We start from the raw sequence: 19,735 nt of genomic DNA on the forward strand, positions 1-19,735 counted from the left end.
TTAAAATAGATCAAAAGTATCAGAGCAAAATATTGAGTCATGATGCATTTTGTTGGTTGTGTTTTAAAGTATTTACACATCAGCAGCACTTTCCTATGTCAAAAAAAACTTCAAGGACCAAAACTTTTCTGTAATATAACAGCAAACTCTGCAGGAAAATGTTCAATGTTGATGTTCAATCAAATGTTACTTGATTGGGAACCTTTAACTAGTTGCAGCCATGACAAAACTTTTTAGAACCATATCAATCTAAAATCTATTATTAATTAACAAAAGTGACGCTAAAATGGTGTAAGCATGTTTTTTTAAATCATTTAATTTTGATTTACAAAAAAAAAACTACATTACAGGAAACCATATTTAATATACATATATATATTTAAATTCCTAATGAATTTACTTTATTACAGGTGTGTCACTTCATTTTCTTCAATCACCTTTTACCACATAACTGTTTTTTATGCAGATTTTTCATCACCCACTCCTTAATAAAGCAATGGATCCTTGAACATTGCACCAACACTAATAAAGGTAATCTCTATTAATCAACACAACTGATACAATAAGTATTACAACTGCCTGTTTCTTTTGAAATGTCCGGACTATCTCAGATTTATGGCCAGCACATAAATAATTTGACACATACTGTATCTGTAAGTCTTTGAGATTTATTTTATTTGATGATTTACAGATATGGAAAACAGAGTATTAAAAACTAAAAAGATATATACCCTAAAAATTATAATAATTAAAATGTATGCAAAAGGAGACATCTGGTGAGACAGAAATGGAGCTATAGAACGGCTCTTTTTCTTTTGTATAATTTTAATGGTATTATGAGTAATTTACTGGAACAAAAAATAAAATAAAGAACTGACGTGAATGGCACTTTCAGAATTGACATGTTTGTTGCTCAAAACTTTACTAGTCATAATATGAATGAATTGAAGCAGTGATTGACCAATTTTTGTAATTGATTTGCTGCTATATGTGACATAAGATTTTTCTGAATAAATGTTTGTTGACATTTTTATATAAACTTATTAACTTTATTTTACCCTCTTACTAATCTTTTTTCGTCTTACTTGTTTATTTATTGTCAAATTGTGTCTGAATTTACACGCTGAAGTTGAGGTTTGTGGGACAGAACTGTAATTACGAAGAGTCTCCAGAAGAGGGCGCTCCAGTACTACTATAGAACATGATGAGTCACCGGCAACAACAAATGTTCCACGAAGAAGAAGAGATGGTCATGTAATGGCAACATAACGAAGGTTAGAAATTCTACTACGTGACAGCATTTACTGTTTGATAAAGTGAGCAGACTTTACTTAAATAATAATATTAATAATGAATTAGGTAGAAGATTGAGTTTGTGTTACGTCTAAGTTTTATTTCAGCTGGAAACCCTCCTTTACAAGCTTTGGGTTTTAGCTAGCAAGCTAGCTAGCTAACCTCACACAGGAGGTCAAATAAACTGTTTTTTACAGTTTATTTGTTCATTCCAAACCTTTATAGATGTATCCACGTTGTCCGTCATTGATAATATATTTGAATGCCCCTTAACAAGTAGCGGTGTCAAATAAAACCGGCTGTACTGTGATTTGTTTGAGCCCGAAGGAAATAAGATGTTTTTGTGAATGTTTGACAGCTTCCAGAAGCGACAGGAACCCTGGTGACAGAGATGAACGCTCCCTGTTTAGCATCCGCCGCCGCCCGAAGTTTCTGCCTGCCGGGCCCCGCAGCCGGACTGTTCTGCTGGCGGCTTTTGGGCTCCAGCTCGACCCACAGGTGGGATTTTCTGGATTATGCACAGATTTTTCTGGGTTAGGGCAGTGGTCTCCAAAATAAAATCCCATTTAACCCTGAGGGTACACTTTAGTTTTCTAAAGAGTCAAAAGAGAATCAAGTTAACAATATTATCTCAGGTTAAATTTATAACTTTCTTTCTTTTTTAATGTCAAAACCTCAGTCTGTCTATAACAATAATGTTGTGACCATAGACTGTAAAAGTTATTCTTATACAGTTTATGGTTGTGACCTATCCAACTAGTTCAAGAGAAACACTGTAAAGGAGATTTCACAAAGACAATAAAACACAGATTGTAAAGCTGTGCTTTATCTTTTACTAATGTCTTTTTGTTTGTTTGTTTTGTAAGGAAAGTTGGATGCATAAAGAAATGTTGACAAAAATTTCTTCTTCTTTTTTTAGAAGAACTATGTCCTCTAAAAGACAAATAGACCACCTAGAAAGAACATCGAATAACTACAGACAAAACGTGAGTTTGTATTTTGTTTCTAAATAACTTAGCTTTGGCTCTTTTAAGCGTTTTCTTACTTTGCTTACAAAGTGTTGTGTTACGATACACGTTTTATTTCACACAGGCTCTGTATCCAGCTCAAGTGTGTGGAATTACAAGTGAGTCAGAGACAGTGAAAAGACTGAGAATAGCCGTCCCACCAGACTTTGTCTTCAAAGCAGGACAGTGGTGAGTCCCTACAGCTAAAGTTTTGAAGTGATTAAACTTTAAAAATTGATGTAAGGCTTTGACTTTTAGAGAAAAATGAAAAAAATTGAACACTTGGTTTTTTTGTTTTTTTTAATCAGATGTATATATTTTTACCAGCTAGTAGTGTCATGTCATAGTTTTCACAAAAAACTACAAAATTAAATTATTTTTGTTATAAATTATACATTGAAATTGTGGTTCTAGTTAAGTAATAATAAAACAACAGAGGCATCAGTTTAATTGTGTTCTTTGTTTGCTCTAAACATTCTCTAATTCCAAAACAAACAGTTTAAGGATTTCATTTTGTGCCTGCAGTGCCAGCAGTCGCCACATGGCGGCAGTGATGCACCAGCTCCATCACCCTGTTCCTCACTCCTTGTTAAGTTTTTACATTAACAGAGTTGTAACAATTGACTGTATATGAGAACTGGACAGAGTGACCTCTCACCCCGAGCTTTCCAGACAGGAAGTACCCGCCAGTGCCAAGAAGCAAAAATCCCATAGATTTCAACATAAACAGCTATTACTCAGTCATTCTGTTTGTCACAATAACCATTATTACTCTGATACATTTTTTAACACATTCTTGATAATCCTCATTTTTTAGGGTATTTTTTTTCCTGTAGTGCAAGTTATTCAAGTTATGAACTGACCAATCAGATGCCTCAATAAAAGTAGGTGAAAATTTGAAGCGTTTGGCAGGTTTTTCCTGAGCCTGCTTTCAGTGGTAGGGCTGTGGACTTCCAACAAGCTCAATACTGATTGTCGAGTGGTTGCCATAGAAACTTTGACTCGGACCAAGCACTGCTTACTCATGTCGTCTGGCTCCGAGGTGGTGGCGTCCCTACCCCGAATAAATGAGGGGTCCCTGGTCACATGGAAGATCAAACAAATCTGTAGTCGGAAGCAGAAATTTTGCAACTTTAGCTGTTTGTGTAAACAGAATTTTCCTAAACTTTAGGAAACCCTGAAGTTGAATTGCTGTTCTCATTGAATCAGCTGATTATGTCAAACAAAAAAAAGGTCGAAAGCTAAAAAGGGGGTTCCGGTCCAGGACTTTCAGCGAATTTGTTCGGGCGCAAACTATGTTTTTTTTTTTTTTTGCAGCCGGCTCCGGCAGGGGGAGGCTATTCGGCTATTAATTTTAAAGCACCATAGTTTTTCTCTGTAGTCAGATTCTCTTGGAAAAATTGCGTTTGAATTGACTTAATTAGTTATTATTCATTAGTCACTCTGTCCAGTTCTCATGTACAGTCGATGGGTTTTAACAACGTCATCTCTGCAATCATGAAGAGGATTAAGGCCGTAAGCGAATTGTATGATCCGCAGGCGGTACTTGCCCTTCGCACTGGCTACCCCACTTTGACCAGACTTTAAAAAATTCCCTTTTTTCAAAATGGCTGTTTTTTTGTTGGTTTATCTCCACAAACAGACAAACAGATCTCTGTAATTTTTAGAAGAATCAGAAAAAGTAGATTTTTAGATTTGCTTGGCAACTGAGGTTTGTTGTTAATCACGGCCACATTCATTATAGGTTTGTATTGTATGTCATATTGTTTTGATCAGCTTGAGCCAGGGATTCATGGATTACAATTTCACAACATTTCGGCAAAAAATATGTGAGTAAATGGAACTTTTCCAAGTTCGCCATGCTTACGCCATTTAAAATCTACAACTTGTAATTCCAACATTTTATCCAGAGTGGGTTCTTAGTGATGCACAGGGTGATGGATCGAATTGACCTGGAGGAATTTGAATTTCTAGCTGATAATCCCTTTTCCAAGGTCAAAGGTCGACAAAACTTTGATGATGGTTGAACACTGCGGCGTGTGTTTTTTCCAGTAGTGTGGGAAAATGTGAAAAGTGCCTTATTTTACTCATCCCATAATAATTTTAAAACTTCCTCTGGATATTCCTGACACTTGTTTCAGTTTTGTTATTTTTGTATTTATTTTTTGAGCTTCATGAGAAGTTTTGGTCCCATTCATTGTTTTGACAGTTTCGTCCGCTGTGATTCATCACTTTTTTGGGGTACTAGGAGTGTACAAACTCTGGTGAGTTTTTGAATATGTGGCTGGGGTCAAATTTCTGCTCAAAGGCGCAGTAAAAAAGAAGAATTGCAAACGCAACGCGGTCCTTGGAGTCCAGGACTGCTGCGGGACATCATTAGGACTCGGCATGCTGGTCTGCTGGCAGCTTTTATTTGACAGACGGATTCCTCATCAAAGATTGAAACGAGTTTGAGGTCACTTTTAAAATAATCACATCAAATAATGATTTCCTCCTATGAGTCTTGGACCTCGGCATGAGTTGCCAATATTAATTAGTGCAACATGCACATGTAGTTTGTACATGCGGCCCATATTTTTGGTGGGCGGTGGTAAGACGGCCAGTTGCTCTGCGCTGACTGATAATGAATGTAAATGGATAAAAATGCTGGAGTGTTTACCAGAAACAGAAAGACCCAGTCCTTCATGTCCAGGTGGGAGAGGGAAGAGGCGGTGGAAGGAACACGTGTGTGCGTTCGTGCGCTCATGCTGTTGTGTGAGGACGGCGGTGTCTGTGGCGCGTACAGAAGAAGGGACGTCTGCTGCTCGCTTCGTCACACCGGTCACTGTAACGCAAAGTTTTTACTGAAGCATTATTGGTGATTAGAGTGTTTTGCTGAAATGCAGCATTTATGTTGCCAAAGTGAAATCAAGCGCCAGTTGTACTAGTTGAAGAGGATGTGCCAGGCACACAGAACTGAGCTGCTCCCCCATGTAGTGTCTTAAAAGGGCATCAGTGCGATCACAGTGTTTCCTCCATCCCGCCTTCTGTGCCTGGATGGACGCCCGTTCTGGAAACTTTCTTTTTTTTTTTTTTTTTAATAAATTTGGACCTAGCGTTGCATCCATCACTTTTGGTGTGGAATCCATTAGGAATGGACGGACACGTTGCTGCAGCAGCAGCTCAGCTGTTCGGTTTGGCTGCTGTGCTTGTTGATGTGTTCAGGCTGTTTGGAACGGTTCTTCTGAGTGTCGAATTTAGGGAAAAACCAGAAACTTGAGCCCACGACTTTCAGTTCAATATTATTTATTTTACTTCTTAAAAGTCTCCCTCTGATGAAAATCCAGTTTTTTGAGTTTTTAACATGTCTGTGTGGCATTTTTCTTATGAAAGAGAACAAATGTAATAAGAAATCTTTTTTTTTTTTTTTACATTTCTGAGTATTTTTCCTTTTAAATCAATCAAACTGTCTTGGACAGACTCTGTTTGAATGAATGATCTTCTTTCCATCAACAGCTCTGCTGCACATGCACTAAACCCTCATCTGTTCCTAGTGTCTAGTTCAGGTTCTGGAGAAGAGAAGATGGTATCTTCACATTGACTGCAGTCAAATGAGCCGCCGTTCACATTTCTGTGGTCAAATCAGCATCACTGGATTTTTTGTGTGAGTTTCATCCAATACTTACGGTAGCAGGACTGAGAACGCTGGAAAATCTCCACCAGACTCCACGGAGCTTCTTGATGTGACCACGGAAATGTGAACGGCGGCTCATTTGACAGCAGTTGGAAAGGATTGTAAATCAATGAAAGAGCATTTTGATGTTAGCTTTGATTATTTTATCAAGAACTCTGAGAAACCAATGATTGAATGTATTGATCACAGTCAATAAACATTGGAGAATTAGCTAAAAGAGTCTTTGGTGAACTGGAAGGAGAAAGAATCAGGATTTTGGAGGAAGTTCTGTCCATGAAGATCTTCACTTCCTCGTCCAGCTGACATCCAGATCAGAACCAAACGGCTGGACATTTTTATGTAGCAGCGGTGAAGATTTATACTAGCGAGATACAGAGCTATCATAATCAGACAGGGGGGGATCAGGGGCGGAGTTACTCAGCTCCAAAAGCCACGCCCCCTCAGAGGAGATTTCGGAAACAGGCTTCAGATCAACATGAAAAATTGCTTTTTAAGACATTTAGGTTGTAGGTTTTTTTAAAAAAAAAAACTTAATAATCATGATTAAAACACTACTAGGAACGTTTTTTGTGGAATTTTCTTGATGATGGAGGACATGTAAAAACAAAATTAGGCTTAAAATGCATTTTTTGAGGATTGGTATGAATCAGGAGCAAAATGCGGTTTGACAAAGATTGTGTTTGTTGCATAGAAAATACAAAGTCTCCCTGCTCCACTCTATTCCAAAGCATCCACTTGAGACGAATAAATCCATGAATGTCTTTGTTTTCCTCGTCTTAGGTGAACACTGAACGACTAGATAGCTCCGATGTCACTTGTTGCATCGTTAATGTTGTGAGGGGCTATAAGCTAGTGGGAGAGCTTTTTGCCTTTTGCATTTTGCCTTTCTTCTGTCTGTTTTCTGTGTAACATCTGATGAATTTCCTGTGTGCAGGGTGGACTTCTTCATTCCCGGCGTGGAGAAGGTTGGAGGGTTTTCCATGTGCTCCAGTCCTGCTCTACTGCAGAGGGAGGGGGTTATTGAACTGGCTGTCAAATACACTAAACACCCCCCAGCACACTGGGTCCACTCTACGGTGAGAAACTACGGTAAAGAATTCACCGGGACAGTTGAATTCTTGGTTATTAAAAAAAAACCTAGTTGCATGATTTTCAGTGCATCTGTTATGTTGAAAGTATGAAGTAAATAAATATTTAAATCTAAACAACCTGCTGATGATTGCACTATTTTTAGAATTTGATTTTGTTTTTATCCTGATACATATCGTTATTGCACAAAATGAAAAAAAACTACATTGAGATATAAGAAATTCCATATCGCCACATTGTCAGCACTTTATGTTAATCTTTGAATCCATTATGTATTTAATGTGGAATGTATCAAAGCATTTCAAACATATTTAAGGTCTAATAAATGTTAGTTTTCGGGACCTACTAACCCAGAAGTGCTGAACACTAGACTATCGTCTAAAACTTGCTCTCCAGCATGGATTTCATTTCACAAAAGACTGATTTTTCTCAGCATATTCAGCTTGTTTAGTGTTTTTGGTTCTCACGATGGAGGAGCAGCAGGTCAGAAAAGGGTTGCAGACCCACACAGGAGAAAGGTTCAAAGTCAGTCATAGAAATACAGATTTCTCTGTGTTAGACGGTGAAGCGCCGTTCTCACATGAACCAAGTTTTGCTCTTTAAAATAGTAATCCACTGGTGCAGGTTTTTGCATAAATATGGATGATTTGTTCCTGCAGCCCCCCCATCCTCTGCCGCCTCATTTCTGCCTGCGTGTGATAATGAGCTGTAGTAAACAGCTTTGAACTGCGGCGCCGTGCGTAAATAAGCAAGAGAAAGCTGTGTGCATTAGTGTTGTGAGCCTTTCAGTTGTGGGATCTTTGCTTGATCCCTTTGTTTGATTCGGAGCATGGGGAGTAGTGTCGGGATCATCCTCAGCCTCGTGTGTGTGCTTTGTGGTCGTGCAGATGAAAGTCTATGACTGTTTGACTACAAAAGACTTCTGAAACTCGTAAACGCCGCTAAGCAGCCGTACACATTCATTCAGAGGTTTTTGGGGAGAAACGTGTATCTAAAGTTCTTCTTTTTCTCTCCAGTGTACTGTAGGTTCCCGCGTGGCAGTGCGTGTCGGAGGAAACTTCTACTTTGACCCGTCACCGTCTGACCCTCCCGTGGATCTGCTGCTGGTGGCTGGTGGTGTAGGAATCAACCCTCTTTACTCCATACTGTTGCACGCCAAAGATCTGCTGCATCTGAACCAGGCGTCAGGCGGTGGGGGCGGCAACATCAGCTCTGCTCACCTCTGCTACAGTGCCAAGAACACACAGGAGCTGCTCTTCAAGGTGAGAAGATGGATAATTGAGGAAGCATGAAACATACCGTCAGATATAAGAATATCATAGTGATTTGTAATCAGGATTGAAAGGCAGTCGCCCCAATCACTGATGACATCATCTATGAGTTGAATTTTACAGCCTTACTATAACCATGTGCATATTATGCATATTTTGAGCCATTGTGAAGGCAGACCAAACATGGTTCCTAAAGTGGCTGTGTCCATGTCCCACGATGTCAAAGACAAGGTGACAGTCACTACATTCCAAACACAAGAGAGTTAGACATGATTTCATTCTGACGACGCAGTATTAGGGCTATTTTACAAGCAATAACAAATGTGGTTTAATTACAACTTTGAAGTTGCAAGAAAAAAAGTCCTAAAAAGTGTTAAATTACAAGAATAAAGAAAATGTCATAAGTTAATGAGAAAGTAATAAGTTTACGAAAATAAAAGGCATAATTTTAGGAGAAACATAATACATTTAGGAGAAATTTGTCATAAATTTGGGAGAAAAATGTCATAAATTTAGAACAAAAAAAGTCATAAATTTAAGGGAAAAAAAAGTCATAAATGAGAGAGAAAAGTCATAAATTTACAAGAAAAAGTTTAAAGGAAAAATTTAATAAGCTTAGGAAAAAATGTCATAAATTTTAGGGAAAAAAGACATAAATTTACAAGAAAAATGTCAAAAGTTTAAAAGAAAAAATATAATATATTTATGAGAAAACCGTCATAAGTTTATCAGAAAAAAGTCATCAAACAAATGTCATAACTTTAGGTGAAAACTGTCATAGGCTTAGGAAAAGAAATGCCAAAAGTTTACCAGAAAAATGTCATAAATTTACGAGACAAATGTCATAAATTGAGGAGAAAAGTTGAATAAATTAAGGAGAAAAATGTTGTATATTTAGGAGAAAAATCTAATAAATTTAAGAGATAAATGTGATAAATATATTAGAAAAAGGTCATACATTTATAAGACAAATGTCATAACTTTAGAAGATAAATGTCATAAGTTTACCTTAAAAAAGTCATAAGTTGAGGAAGAACTGTCATATATTTAGGAGAAAAATGTCACAAATTTAGGAGAAAATGTCATAAATTTAAGTTGTCTGTTTATCAGAGCTTTGCTCAAAGATAAGGCATGGAGCATCTTGTGAAGTTTTACTTTTGGAAGTTTTATTTAGAATTTGGCTTCTATTTTAGAAGCAGGCTGACCTTTTTGAGTAATTTAGTTTACTGAGAAATTTTAGGCCATTTAGGAGTTCTGCTAGTAATTGATCAGTGTGATAGCTTCTTTTTTTTTTTTTGATGATTTGGCCTAATTTGGAGTTAAGCTAATATTTTAGCAATATGCTAACATTTTTGGCTAATTTGTTATCTACTTGAGTTTCTAAGCTAATTTAGAGTTTAGCTTTTATTGTAGCAACATGCTAACATTTTTGGCTAATTTAATATACTAAGGAATTTTATGCTAATTTGGAGTTCAGCTAGTAATTAGGCAACGAGCTAGCTTTTTCTTTGACCTCTGCTAAAGGTAAAAGGTAAAAACGCTTAAAAAAATTGAGAAATGCTAGTTTCATTTTATATTTTTGCTTTTGTTCGTGCTAAAAAATAGACATAATTCACATTTGTTGAAAAAAACTATATATATATATATATATATGAATCCAAATTTGCTAAATGCTAAAGTAAGACTATACGGCTCCTTCTAGGTTTTGATCAGTAGAAAACGAGCCCAAAAGGCTCTTTTACTGTTAAAGGTTGCTGACCCCTGAACTATAACTATGGCATCACAACCCAACTTGTTTTTATTTTTCCTTTTTTTTTTAGAGCTCCATCATTGAGGCATGCAGAGAATTTCCCGACAAGATCTCCTGCAACTTCCACGTCACGCAACAGAGCGCCGACGTGGACGCACACCTTCAGCCATTCATCAAAAGTGAGACATCCATTTCTTCATGAGCATGATGGAACGTCACCCGCTTACACTCTACCTCCCTGATTGATCTCAGGAAGAAGTTACTAGCTCAGCACCGTGTTTTAATGAAAGCATTCACTTCACGTCTCCTCTCCTCAGGTGGAAGGATCACAGAGGAGGAGCTTGAAGCTTCCGTGGACTCACAAAGGACTTTGTGTTATTTGTGTGGACCCCCACCCATGATCGAGGCCATTTCAGAAACCCTCACAGAGCTCGGACTCCCGAAAAAACGGATCCTGTACGAGAAGTGGTGGTAGAGGGGCGTGGTTTAGCTCTTTAAATCGTCAGGATGTTTAAGAAAAAGGAGAGAACGTCACCGCTGTGAGACCCTGCCCCCAAATACTTCACTTTTGTTAAGCTAACAGGAAGGTATCTGCTATCTCAGAACCTTGTGGAAATGAATGTTGGAAAAATCTAATCTTGACAGGAATATTTGATTTGTTTGCTGCTACACATTCAGACTGAAGATAATCCAAAAGTTTCCATGTTTTTATGAAGGAAAACATTAGAAAAATGACACATTTTCCCCCTAATTCCTCCGTTTTGAGCCGACTCGTTAGAATCTGTTACATGAACACACGGTGCTCGTCTTCTGTACAGCTTGTTTGTTACACCAACCCACATTCCAACAAACAGCTTCTCATCCCGGGGTGGAGCAAGTATCCCACGGTGCCCTGTAATGGAACCTCCAGGAGGTCTCTGATTGGCTCGGATCACCGAACATCCCTCAGAGACGACTGCCAGCTCCACGCCGTCTCCTCTCGGCGGGCGCTTCGCCGATGAGTCGCGTCTCATCATTTCGTCCTGTGATGAAAACTCTTCCTGATAGCAACAGGAAATTGAAATAAACGCTCAGACAACCTCTTTTTTTTTTCTCAACACTTTATTGACTTTTTTTCCCCCTCCCATACCAATATCTACACTACTTATACATGTAGTTCAGAATGGACCGACATCACGGATAAATAGCTGCTTTCTACATGACTAGTTGTGTTAGGAATGTATGACTAGTTAAGCACATTAAAAAACAGTAACCTCGTATTTGGTCAGCTATGAAAACCAAGAATTTCCATTAAAATTCTTAAATCACAACAACAAAGCCTTTTAAAATCTCTGAAGAAACTATTTAAGACATATAAAACAAAACATTTGAGAATGTAAACCAGCTGACACAGTTGTGACTAGTTATACAGTTTTGTAAGTAACCAACCCGACCTGGGGTTACCCACCCCTGAGCCGCTGCAGCTTGTTAACAGATAAACAGATTTATTCCGGGTTTGTACGAGCACTAAGGTTTTGTCTGGGTGACCATGAGTTTTTTCTTATGGCTTTCTACGGTCCAAAAAGCAGCTTCATCAACTGAGAACTAAACTCCAGGAGCATCTGTGGGGTTTAATGTCCATCTACTGGAACTCAAATCATTTAAATCAGGGGTCCCCAAACCTTTTCTTGTGAGGGCCACATAACTTTTCTTCTCTGATGGGGGCTGGGGTTGGTTTGTAGGCTAATAGAAAAAGTGTAGAAACCACAGCCTGAATGTAAAGATTTATGGTTTTCCAGAAAGTCAAACATTGTCAAATTTCAAATAAATAATTTCTATAATCTTCATAGAAAAAATTAGTGAAAGATTTTAAAAGCTTGATGTATAGCATTACCTTCTATAATGCTAGTGTGAATGCTGTAAGCTGAATGTGATCACTAAAGATGATAGTGCTAATAGCTGAAAATGCAGAAGTTGGTAGCTAGCTAAAATATGAGCGAAATGCCAAATTAGCCTGAAAAACAAAAAAATTAAATTAGCTAAGACAGCTAGCATGTAGCTTAAACATTAGCTAAACTCCAAAATGGAAAAAAATAGAGAGAAAACCAAAATTAGCCAAAACAGCTAGCATCTAGCTGAAATATTAGCTAAATGATAAATTAACCAAAATAAATGGGTAAAATGTGTAATTTAGACAAAACAGCTAGCATAAGGCTAAACATAAGCTAAACTCCAAACTAAAAAACTGAAAAAAGCCTAAATTATCCAAAACAGCTAGCATGTAGCTGAAATATAAGCTAAATGCCAAATTAGCCTAAAAAATAGTAAAATGTGTAATTTAGCCAAGACAGCTAGCATAAAGTTAAAATATTAGCTAAGCTCCAAATTTGCCTAAAAAACTGAAAAAATCCTAAATTAGCCAAAACAGCTAGCATGTAGCTGAAATATTAGCTAAGCTTCAAACTCCGCTGGCGTTTCTGATAGTGTGTGGAGGTGGACCCCTGATTTAAAGTAAAGTGATCTTTAAAATATGATTCATCAAATCGGAAAGTTTCTTTCATTTTTTTTTCTTAATATTATTAATGATCAGTTTATACCAGAGTTATAACCATAACATAAATTTGAATAGAAACTTAGAAAATTAATCAAATTTTATTCAAGTTAAATACAATCAAAAAATGAAAATGTTATTGATACATTGACAGCCAGGTTTATTATTTCATTGCTGGTTTATTGATTTGATTTTCTTCAATATATCGTTCGGGATTTGATTACATTTATAAAATTCCATCCAAAAATAATTTTGATTGGTCCTGAAAAGCTGTTCTAACACTGCCGAAACTGGATTTTAAGAAAGTAGGATTTTGTTTCAAGAAAAATGGTCTTGAAAATTAATCTTAAGAAAAGGTTTCAACAGCAAAATACCTTAGTGTTAGTAAACTAACTAACTAAATGACAATTTTTTTTTTCCTAAAATAAGAAGTCTATTTTTTACAGAGCATCCAAAGGGACATCGAAGTATAAAAAAATAAATAAAAAATTCAAGAAAAAAAAGTTTTTTTTCTAAAAATTAAAGTAAAAAACACATTTGTCTGGTTACTAACTGGTGAACACCAGATAGTAACTGAAAACATGTTTTCTAAAAAAATTAAGTAAAATAAAACTATTTTTTTCTGTGTTACTAACTAGTGCACACCAACTAGTAACTGAAAACATTTTTTTTTCTAAAAATTGAAGTTAAAAAAACAAACACTTTTTTATCAGATAGTAACTGATTTTTTTTTAATTGAAGTTAAAAACAAAATTTGAAATACTAATTCTGTTAGTATCTGGTGTGCACCAGATACTAACAGAATTGTTTTTTTTTTCTAAAAATTGATATAGAAAAAAAAATTTCTGATTACTATCTGATGCACACCAGATAGTAACAGATTTTTTTTCCCTCGAAATTAAACTTAAAAAAATTCTGGTTACCAACTGGTGCACAAAAGATAGGTGAAAAAAAAATATATTTTTTTTAAATTTAAGTAAAAAAAAATTCTGGTTACTAACTTTGCACCAGATATTAACCATTTTTTTTTAAACCTTCATTTTTAGAAAAAAAATTGTTTTTACATTTTTTTTATTCTATGTCTCTTTAGGAGCTTTGTAATTTTTCTTACGTCATTGGTAGATTTATTTCTAAGGGGGCCGTCTTTGCAGTGTGTATTATCAGTGGATTAAACTAAGTAAAAGTTTAACTTAACAAGAAAAACTGTAATTTTTACTAAAAAAAAAAAACAAAAAAAGTTTTTAATCTTAAAATAGATTCAAGAAACCTGACGAAAAGAATATTAGTGGATTTGATTAAACATGTGAGTGAAAATCAATCATTTTTAATTTATTTATAACTTAAGAACTGATTGATTTTCCGTCAGCAGCTCCATAAAGCTCAGTAATGCAGTGAATGGTTCCCCTGTAATGTGGATTCACTTTTTTCCAGTCTGTTACAGATGGATTCCTTCGTTTTTATGAATACTGTTTTGTCTTTTAGTCTTTTCTCAGCTTTCATGTACGGTTTGCATGTTCTTGGAGTGGGATAACGGTCCCTGCTGGGGGGGTGTCCCTCAATATGGTGGATCCTTGGAATGGAATTCTGAGATTGTGATTTCTGAGCTCTCCATCATCTCCGTTTCTGTGACCCCTCTTTACGTTACGGTTCTGATGGATTTGTTGTTTTGTTTTTGATTTCACAGCAGGAGCTTGCAAACAGAAAGGCCTCCCGTGGAATCGGCCCCAGTCTTCTCAGCTTTAGCAGATGAAGGAACACTGGAAGAAAAACCCACAACAGAGCATCAAACAAGCTCGGGAGACCGGTTTGATCCAGAGGATTTCAACTGTGTTGTAAACCTTATCCAGACGGGTTTGTACTAATTCCAGCTTCACTTTAAGCTTCTACATTTAAATTAATTTGATTGACAAATATATAACCACAGCAGCATATTATTATTTAGTTGAAGGTGCATCTAAGAGCAGATGGAGAAAAGCTGTAAAACAAAAAAAAAGCAGATGTGCTAAATTATACTGTTCAGGTTTTTACCCCTCACTGTTAACAAACCCCTGAAAATAGCTGCTGTTTAATCCTCTCCTCCCCTCTCACCTCCTCTTTCACCCCTCCATCACATTTCTGACAGAAATCCGTCCATCTAACAGACTTCTCCAGCTTGGACAGCGGGCTCTCGTCAACGTCAGTTTCCTCTTCCCGGTGTTCATCGGAGGCCCTGCGCTCCAACAGGAAGCTCCTCTGATGCTGCGCGTCTTCCTCCCGTCTCTGAAGGCTGGCTCTGCGCCCGCTTCCCTCGTCTTCTTCTTCCTCCTCGTCGGCGCCGAGTCTCAGCCTGTCCATCTCAGTCTCCATCACCAGGGACCTGTTTTCCTGCTCGTCCAGAGCTTCTCCAGCAGAGCTTTTCTTTGCCTTGTTGCGACCCCTGAGGTTCAGCTTCTGAAATCAAACAAACATGAGTGAAAGTTGTGTGCTTTGTGTCATGTCTTTGTGTGTCTGTCTCTGCAGGCACCTGACAAATCACAACAAAGCCTTGTTTATTGATGCCTCTTTCCTGTACAGTTTGAGGCCAACTACTTGTCTATTATTAGACAACTTCTGAGAGGGGTTTATATTTGCTATAACTCCCATATTTAGCAACAGAGCTTTTTAATGGAACCTTCTATGCCCTGAAGCCACAACAGACAAGTGACAGATTTTTATTTATTTTTTTTAAGACAAGGGACAAACCTTGAAGTCTTTTCTCTTGCGCTGCAAAACGGGTCTCTGAAGGAAAAGGATTTGCTTAGTCGACAAACTTCCATCGCTGCACAAAGAAAAGAGAAGAGCTTTCATGTCTGTCAGGGACTATGTTATAATTTAAGCAGCTTGCGCATCTCCACTCGCACTGAAATCGGCTAGAGTTCAGTAACGTGACGGGCTACACGACAACAGCCACCATGTTTTTGTTGGCGACGGTGACAGCTTTCAAAAGCGGTTTCGTGTTGAGACGAGCACATAATCGCAATATGTCAGATCAGGAACCATCTGTCCTGCAAGTCCACACCTCACTGTCAGACTTAATCCCAAAAAGAATGAGCCGTGGAACGTCTCAGACAGCACAATCAACAAGGCGGTAATTAGTCTGCGCTGCGTTCAGGTTATGGAGAACCAGTTTCCTAAGCTTTCCTGGCAGCTCAGTACCTGTTTGTCTTGACAATAGGTGTGGGCAACACGCACATCAGTCTCCATCCATAGGGAGCCAAAGACTGGAGCAGAGGGATGTAGTCGGTCTTCACCACAACACCCTGGAAATAGACACAAAAGTGTGTGATCGATGCAGATTGAACAGGTCTGCAGCAGTCCATTAAAAACCCACATCGACGACAGTCCACTGCTCGACCACGATGGCATCGTAGCTGGTCTCCTCCGCAGACCTCTGGAAGATGAACACGCTGTCCACAGAGGAAACGCCGCTCTCTGCAGACACAAAGTCAGAAACATGTGATACCACAGCAGCAAATATAAATATATCTCACTTCTGGTCCAAGTTCCCTGTGGATTAAGTCTGCTTTATTCCATGGATGGCTGCACGGTGACTTAAGCTGTGGACTTTTGGCTTATGACACCATGCATATCATGGATTACGCAGCGGAGAGGCAGGGATCTGCAACGTTTGAAAAGCTTTTCCCATCTTGCTAAACCCTGCTGCTACTCAGCCGGTGGAAACTCTCAGGTTAGAGCCAGGTGGTAAAAAGCTTTTACTTTCCAGCTGCAGTGATCAATCAGCAGCAGTAAAAACACGTCACCAATGGATTGTTAAATTAGGCAAGTGTGGGAGTTGCTATCATAGGGCTCTTACTTAAAAAGCCTGTCTAATCTGTAGTAAAAATAACTACACCAGAAACAATCTTTTCTCTTTTTAAAGTTTTGATTGATGAAAAGTCTCTTAAATTGAATTTTTCTCTTGATGGAAGAAGAAAAACTTAATTGAACATTGAGCTTTTAACTAAGTCATGGTGAGGGTGGAGGGGAAAAAATCGATTCAGTGATATATCGCGATATTTCATTTGGTGATACTTGGATCAATTTAAATGCTGACAAGAGGATATTTCATTAATTATTTGTAAGCGTCCTTCAGCGTCTTACTTTTGTTTACCACTTAAACCACGTGTCAAAGTCAAGGCTCGGGGGCCGGATCCGGCCCTCCAGGTAATTATATCTGGCCCTCCAGTTCATAGAAGGCCCTTGGGAATTTCTAACACAAAAAAAGCTCAGGGCTGACTCACTTGGGGCTTGTTTCACCCATAGCCACAGGCAAAGAAAGTGCTAACAGCGCCACCCGCAGGCTGAAAGTATATTACAGCTGTAGAGTAAAAAACTCTATGGCTAGTCAAGGCCCAGGGGGCCCTCCAGATCTGTCATATATCGGAATAGAGCTGTGAAAGAAATGGCCTGGAGCGAGATTCACCAGATTTGAACCACTTTGACATTTCACACCAAACCTCTTCTCTTTGTAGGTGGCGGATATGTGCTAGAATCGAGTAGCGACAATCCAGTGTGAACTGCATATGCTAAAATTGCATTCAAGAACCAGATTCTTGAACATGTAATACATGCCCAGTGTGTACGTAGCTTTAGAAACAAGAAACGACTTCTATCCTTCATTGTCGGAAACATCGTCTGAGCACCTTTAGAAATACAAAAAGTTATCGAGTTGCACAGTACACTTGAGAACAACAGAATCAAAGGAACTTGAAATGAAGATTAAGAAAGTCAAAAGAAAGGATAGGCAAAGGGAGAACCAGAAAATGATCATTCTGAGAATATTCCTGTATTTTTATTCAACTGCTGCAGAGGGCTCCATGTTACTGTTCGCCCGAGGCCCCAAAACAGCTCGGTCCGCCACTGGAATTTTGATATTCTGATCTTGTTTATGGTTTAAAACATTAAGGAATGTGTTTAGCTGTGGTACTTTGTTTAGTTACAGAAAATGACAAACCGTTATCATCCGTGAGGTGAAAGAACCCATCGATGAGGCGCGCTCCGCTGGAAAAATGCTGAGTCATGTGGTCGAGCCAGTTAGCGTCCACTTCTGTGATCAGGCCTGCGTCCTTCTGCACTCTGAGTGGCACTCGGAGAGCGTAGAACCTCAGGGAGGAGTTGGGCTCCTCTGAGTGGTTATACAGAGCAAACAGCTGCATTCCTGTACACAAATAAACAAGCAGGAGCTTTAGCCAGGATCATAACAGCAAGCGAAAGCAGGACTCTTCCAGACTTACTGTCCCGTGGCTGCGGCGAGTTTGCACTTTTGTCTCTGTGAGAACCCTTCAGCCTGATGTGGTTGTTGTTGTTGTGCGTCATCCCTCTGCTTTCTGTATTCATAGATTTTCTGTCTCGTCTGCCGTCCAGTTCAGGAGAGCTCAGCCAGCTATCTGAGGTTGAACATCGGCGTTGTCTTGAATTGGAAAGGTTGAAATAAGTTTCAGGAAAGTTTTGTTTGCCTTCTGACAGAGGCCACTCCTGCTGAGTTAGTGCTTTTTCTGTCAGATCATCTTGGAGTGGGCCTGAATCCGCTTTGGCGTAACCCTGAGGTTCACTTTGGACGTGTTTGTTGGAGTCTTTCTCGGAAGTGTTCTGGTCTTGTTTGCTACGCTTCGGAGCATCCAGATCCAACTCGAACTCTGCATTGATTCCATTTAGGTCTTCAGGATCCGTTGGGCTGGCGTTGGAGCTAAAGGGGTGTCGATGTATAGGGGAGGGGCTGGAATGTAAGGACGACAGCTCCTCGGGGTCCCAGTGTCCTGAAATGTACAGTCCTCCGCCTGGCTGCTGGAGAAAGCCCACAAACGTCACCCCCTGTTCCGCTACATCCTGGATCTGCAAGGAAAACACTCTTATCACCCATCCGCACCCCGCATATGAGTGACAAATAAAGGATGTCTTTCATAAATTTGCTCAGCCTCTACAATAGTTGTACAAACAAAGCCTAATTTACACACAAACAAAGGCTGACAGACGCAGGATGGATACCGGCCAAATAACACCCCACCTAATCATCTGCAAAGATCAAATATTCAAATGACAAAAGGACCTCATTATCTTAACACATTCATGTGTGCACGTGTGTCAGTGTGTGCGCTGCGCCCTCGCTCCAAGCCCCACTGGTTAATTGTCAGCTGATATTTGGGCTGACAGTTTTCAGAACGGCTCGACGGCGGAGAAATCGGATCTTTAAACGAGCTCGCGACCATAATGAGACACATCTTCTCCCATTACCCTCCGTTCCTGACACTTCACTCATGGAAACACGCATATTGGCATATTTAAAGCACTCCTCCTATTACTAACAAACACACCTTCCTGTCACCCACACGCTTCAATCTGACCAGAACAGGAAAAACGTATAGACTGTCTGTCAGTCTGTAGCTTCTAGCTCCTTATCTCCAACTGCCTCTGGCACCTCCTGGTCTGATTGGTTATTCATGTCACGCTGCTGGAGCCTATCAGGTTATGCTCAGTGATGTGCATTTCCATCCAATCAGGTTTTCCTTTGTGCTCTCTGGGTGTTCAGATGCAAATCTATTCAATAGAGCACATTTTCATTTCCCAGTGTTGGACTGTTGGCTAATTCATGAGCGGAGAGACTGAAAGTGAGTTTAACAGAAGATAAATGTCAGAGCTGATGCTACCAGCAGCAAAGCTCCAGATTACCTCTCATTACTGTTTATCAAACTTCTTTCAGCTATCATTTATAAATAATTCTAGAATCACATCTACCTTAGGTTTATTTTTGGCCATTTCTTGGCTCTCAAAAAATGCTTTCTAAATTTTTGTTAAACCTTAAAAATGTTGGCAAATTGGAACAAACCTGGACTGACTTACAAAAAAAAAACACAAAGTATAAAGATCCTTAAAGTTGCCTTTCTTTATTGAGATTAAAACTATTTTATTTTAAATCTGTCACCAAAAGTCAACAATTTTAATTGTTTTGCTGCCGTCCCCTGCAGGGCTACAATTTCAATAAAACGTATTTGTGATTTTATCTTTTATATGTTTAAGACCCACTCCAATGAATTGAAAAAAAAATAAATAATGGGGGTGTTTTTAACATGTGGCATTTTTTGACGATAGAGGACAAATATATATATA

The 19,735-nt window shown here is 38.6% G+C and overlaps 2 protein-coding genes and 1 long non-coding RNA gene across 7 annotated transcripts in view; 2 read left to right on the forward strand and 1 right to left on the reverse strand.

The window, feature by feature from the left end:
• Positions 1-1,134: 1,134 nt before the first annotated feature.
• Positions 1,135-11,168, forward strand: oxnad1 (oxidoreductase NAD-binding domain containing 1). Of its 2 annotated transcripts, none has more exons than XM_024260139.1 (8): positions 1,135-1,274; positions 1,652-1,791; positions 2,213-2,279; positions 2,386-2,489; positions 6,908-7,049; positions 8,079-8,324; positions 10,154-10,262; positions 10,401-11,168. In XM_024260139.1, the coding sequence occupies exons 2-8, from the start codon at positions 1,685-1,687 to the stop codon at positions 10,556-10,558; spliced, it is 933 nt and encodes a 310-aa protein (XP_024115907.1). In that variant the 5' UTR covers positions 1,135-1,274; positions 1,652-1,684; the 3' UTR covers positions 10,559-11,168. The 2 variants fall into 2 exon arrangements, with proteins under 2 accessions (XP_024115907.1, XP_024115916.1); XM_024260148.2 differs by having other exon boundaries at positions 1,191-1,316.
• A 3,062-nt stretch (positions 11,169-14,230) lies between these two features.
• rftn1a (raftlin, lipid raft linker 1a) overlaps positions 14,231-19,735 on the reverse strand; it is a 34,451-nt gene continuing 28,946 nt past the window's right edge. For 2 of the 4 annotated variants that reach the window (XM_024257804.2, XM_024257817.2), the window contains exons 5-10: positions 17,866-18,463; positions 17,586-17,789; positions 15,963-16,063; positions 15,788-15,891; positions 15,335-15,410; positions 14,466-15,043 (exon numbers count right to left, since the gene is read on the reverse strand). In XM_024257804.2, the coding sequence (XP_024113572.1) occupies positions 14,651-15,043; positions 15,335-15,410; positions 15,788-15,891; positions 15,963-16,063; positions 17,586-17,789; positions 17,866-18,463 (1,476 nt within the window). In that variant the 3' untranslated portion in view covers positions 14,466-14,650. Of the gene's footprint in view, positions 14,371-14,465; positions 15,044-15,334; positions 15,411-15,787; positions 15,892-15,962; positions 16,064-17,585; positions 17,790-17,865; positions 18,464-19,735 lie in introns of those variants that run through there. The other 2 variants (XM_024257827.2, XM_036214276.1) reach the window with 2 other exon arrangements.
• Positions 14,323-15,073, forward strand: LOC118599363. Its single transcript, XR_004948676.1, has 2 exons — positions 14,323-14,464; positions 14,736-15,073. It is a non-coding gene; the product is annotated as an uncharacterized LOC118599363 (long non-coding RNA).

The sequence above is a fragment of the Oryzias melastigma genome, linkage group LG11, assembly GCF_002922805.2.
Source record: "Oryzias melastigma strain HK-1 linkage group LG11, ASM292280v2, whole genome shotgun sequence".
NCBI lineage: Eukaryota > Metazoa > Chordata > Actinopteri > Beloniformes > Adrianichthyidae > Oryzias > Oryzias melastigma.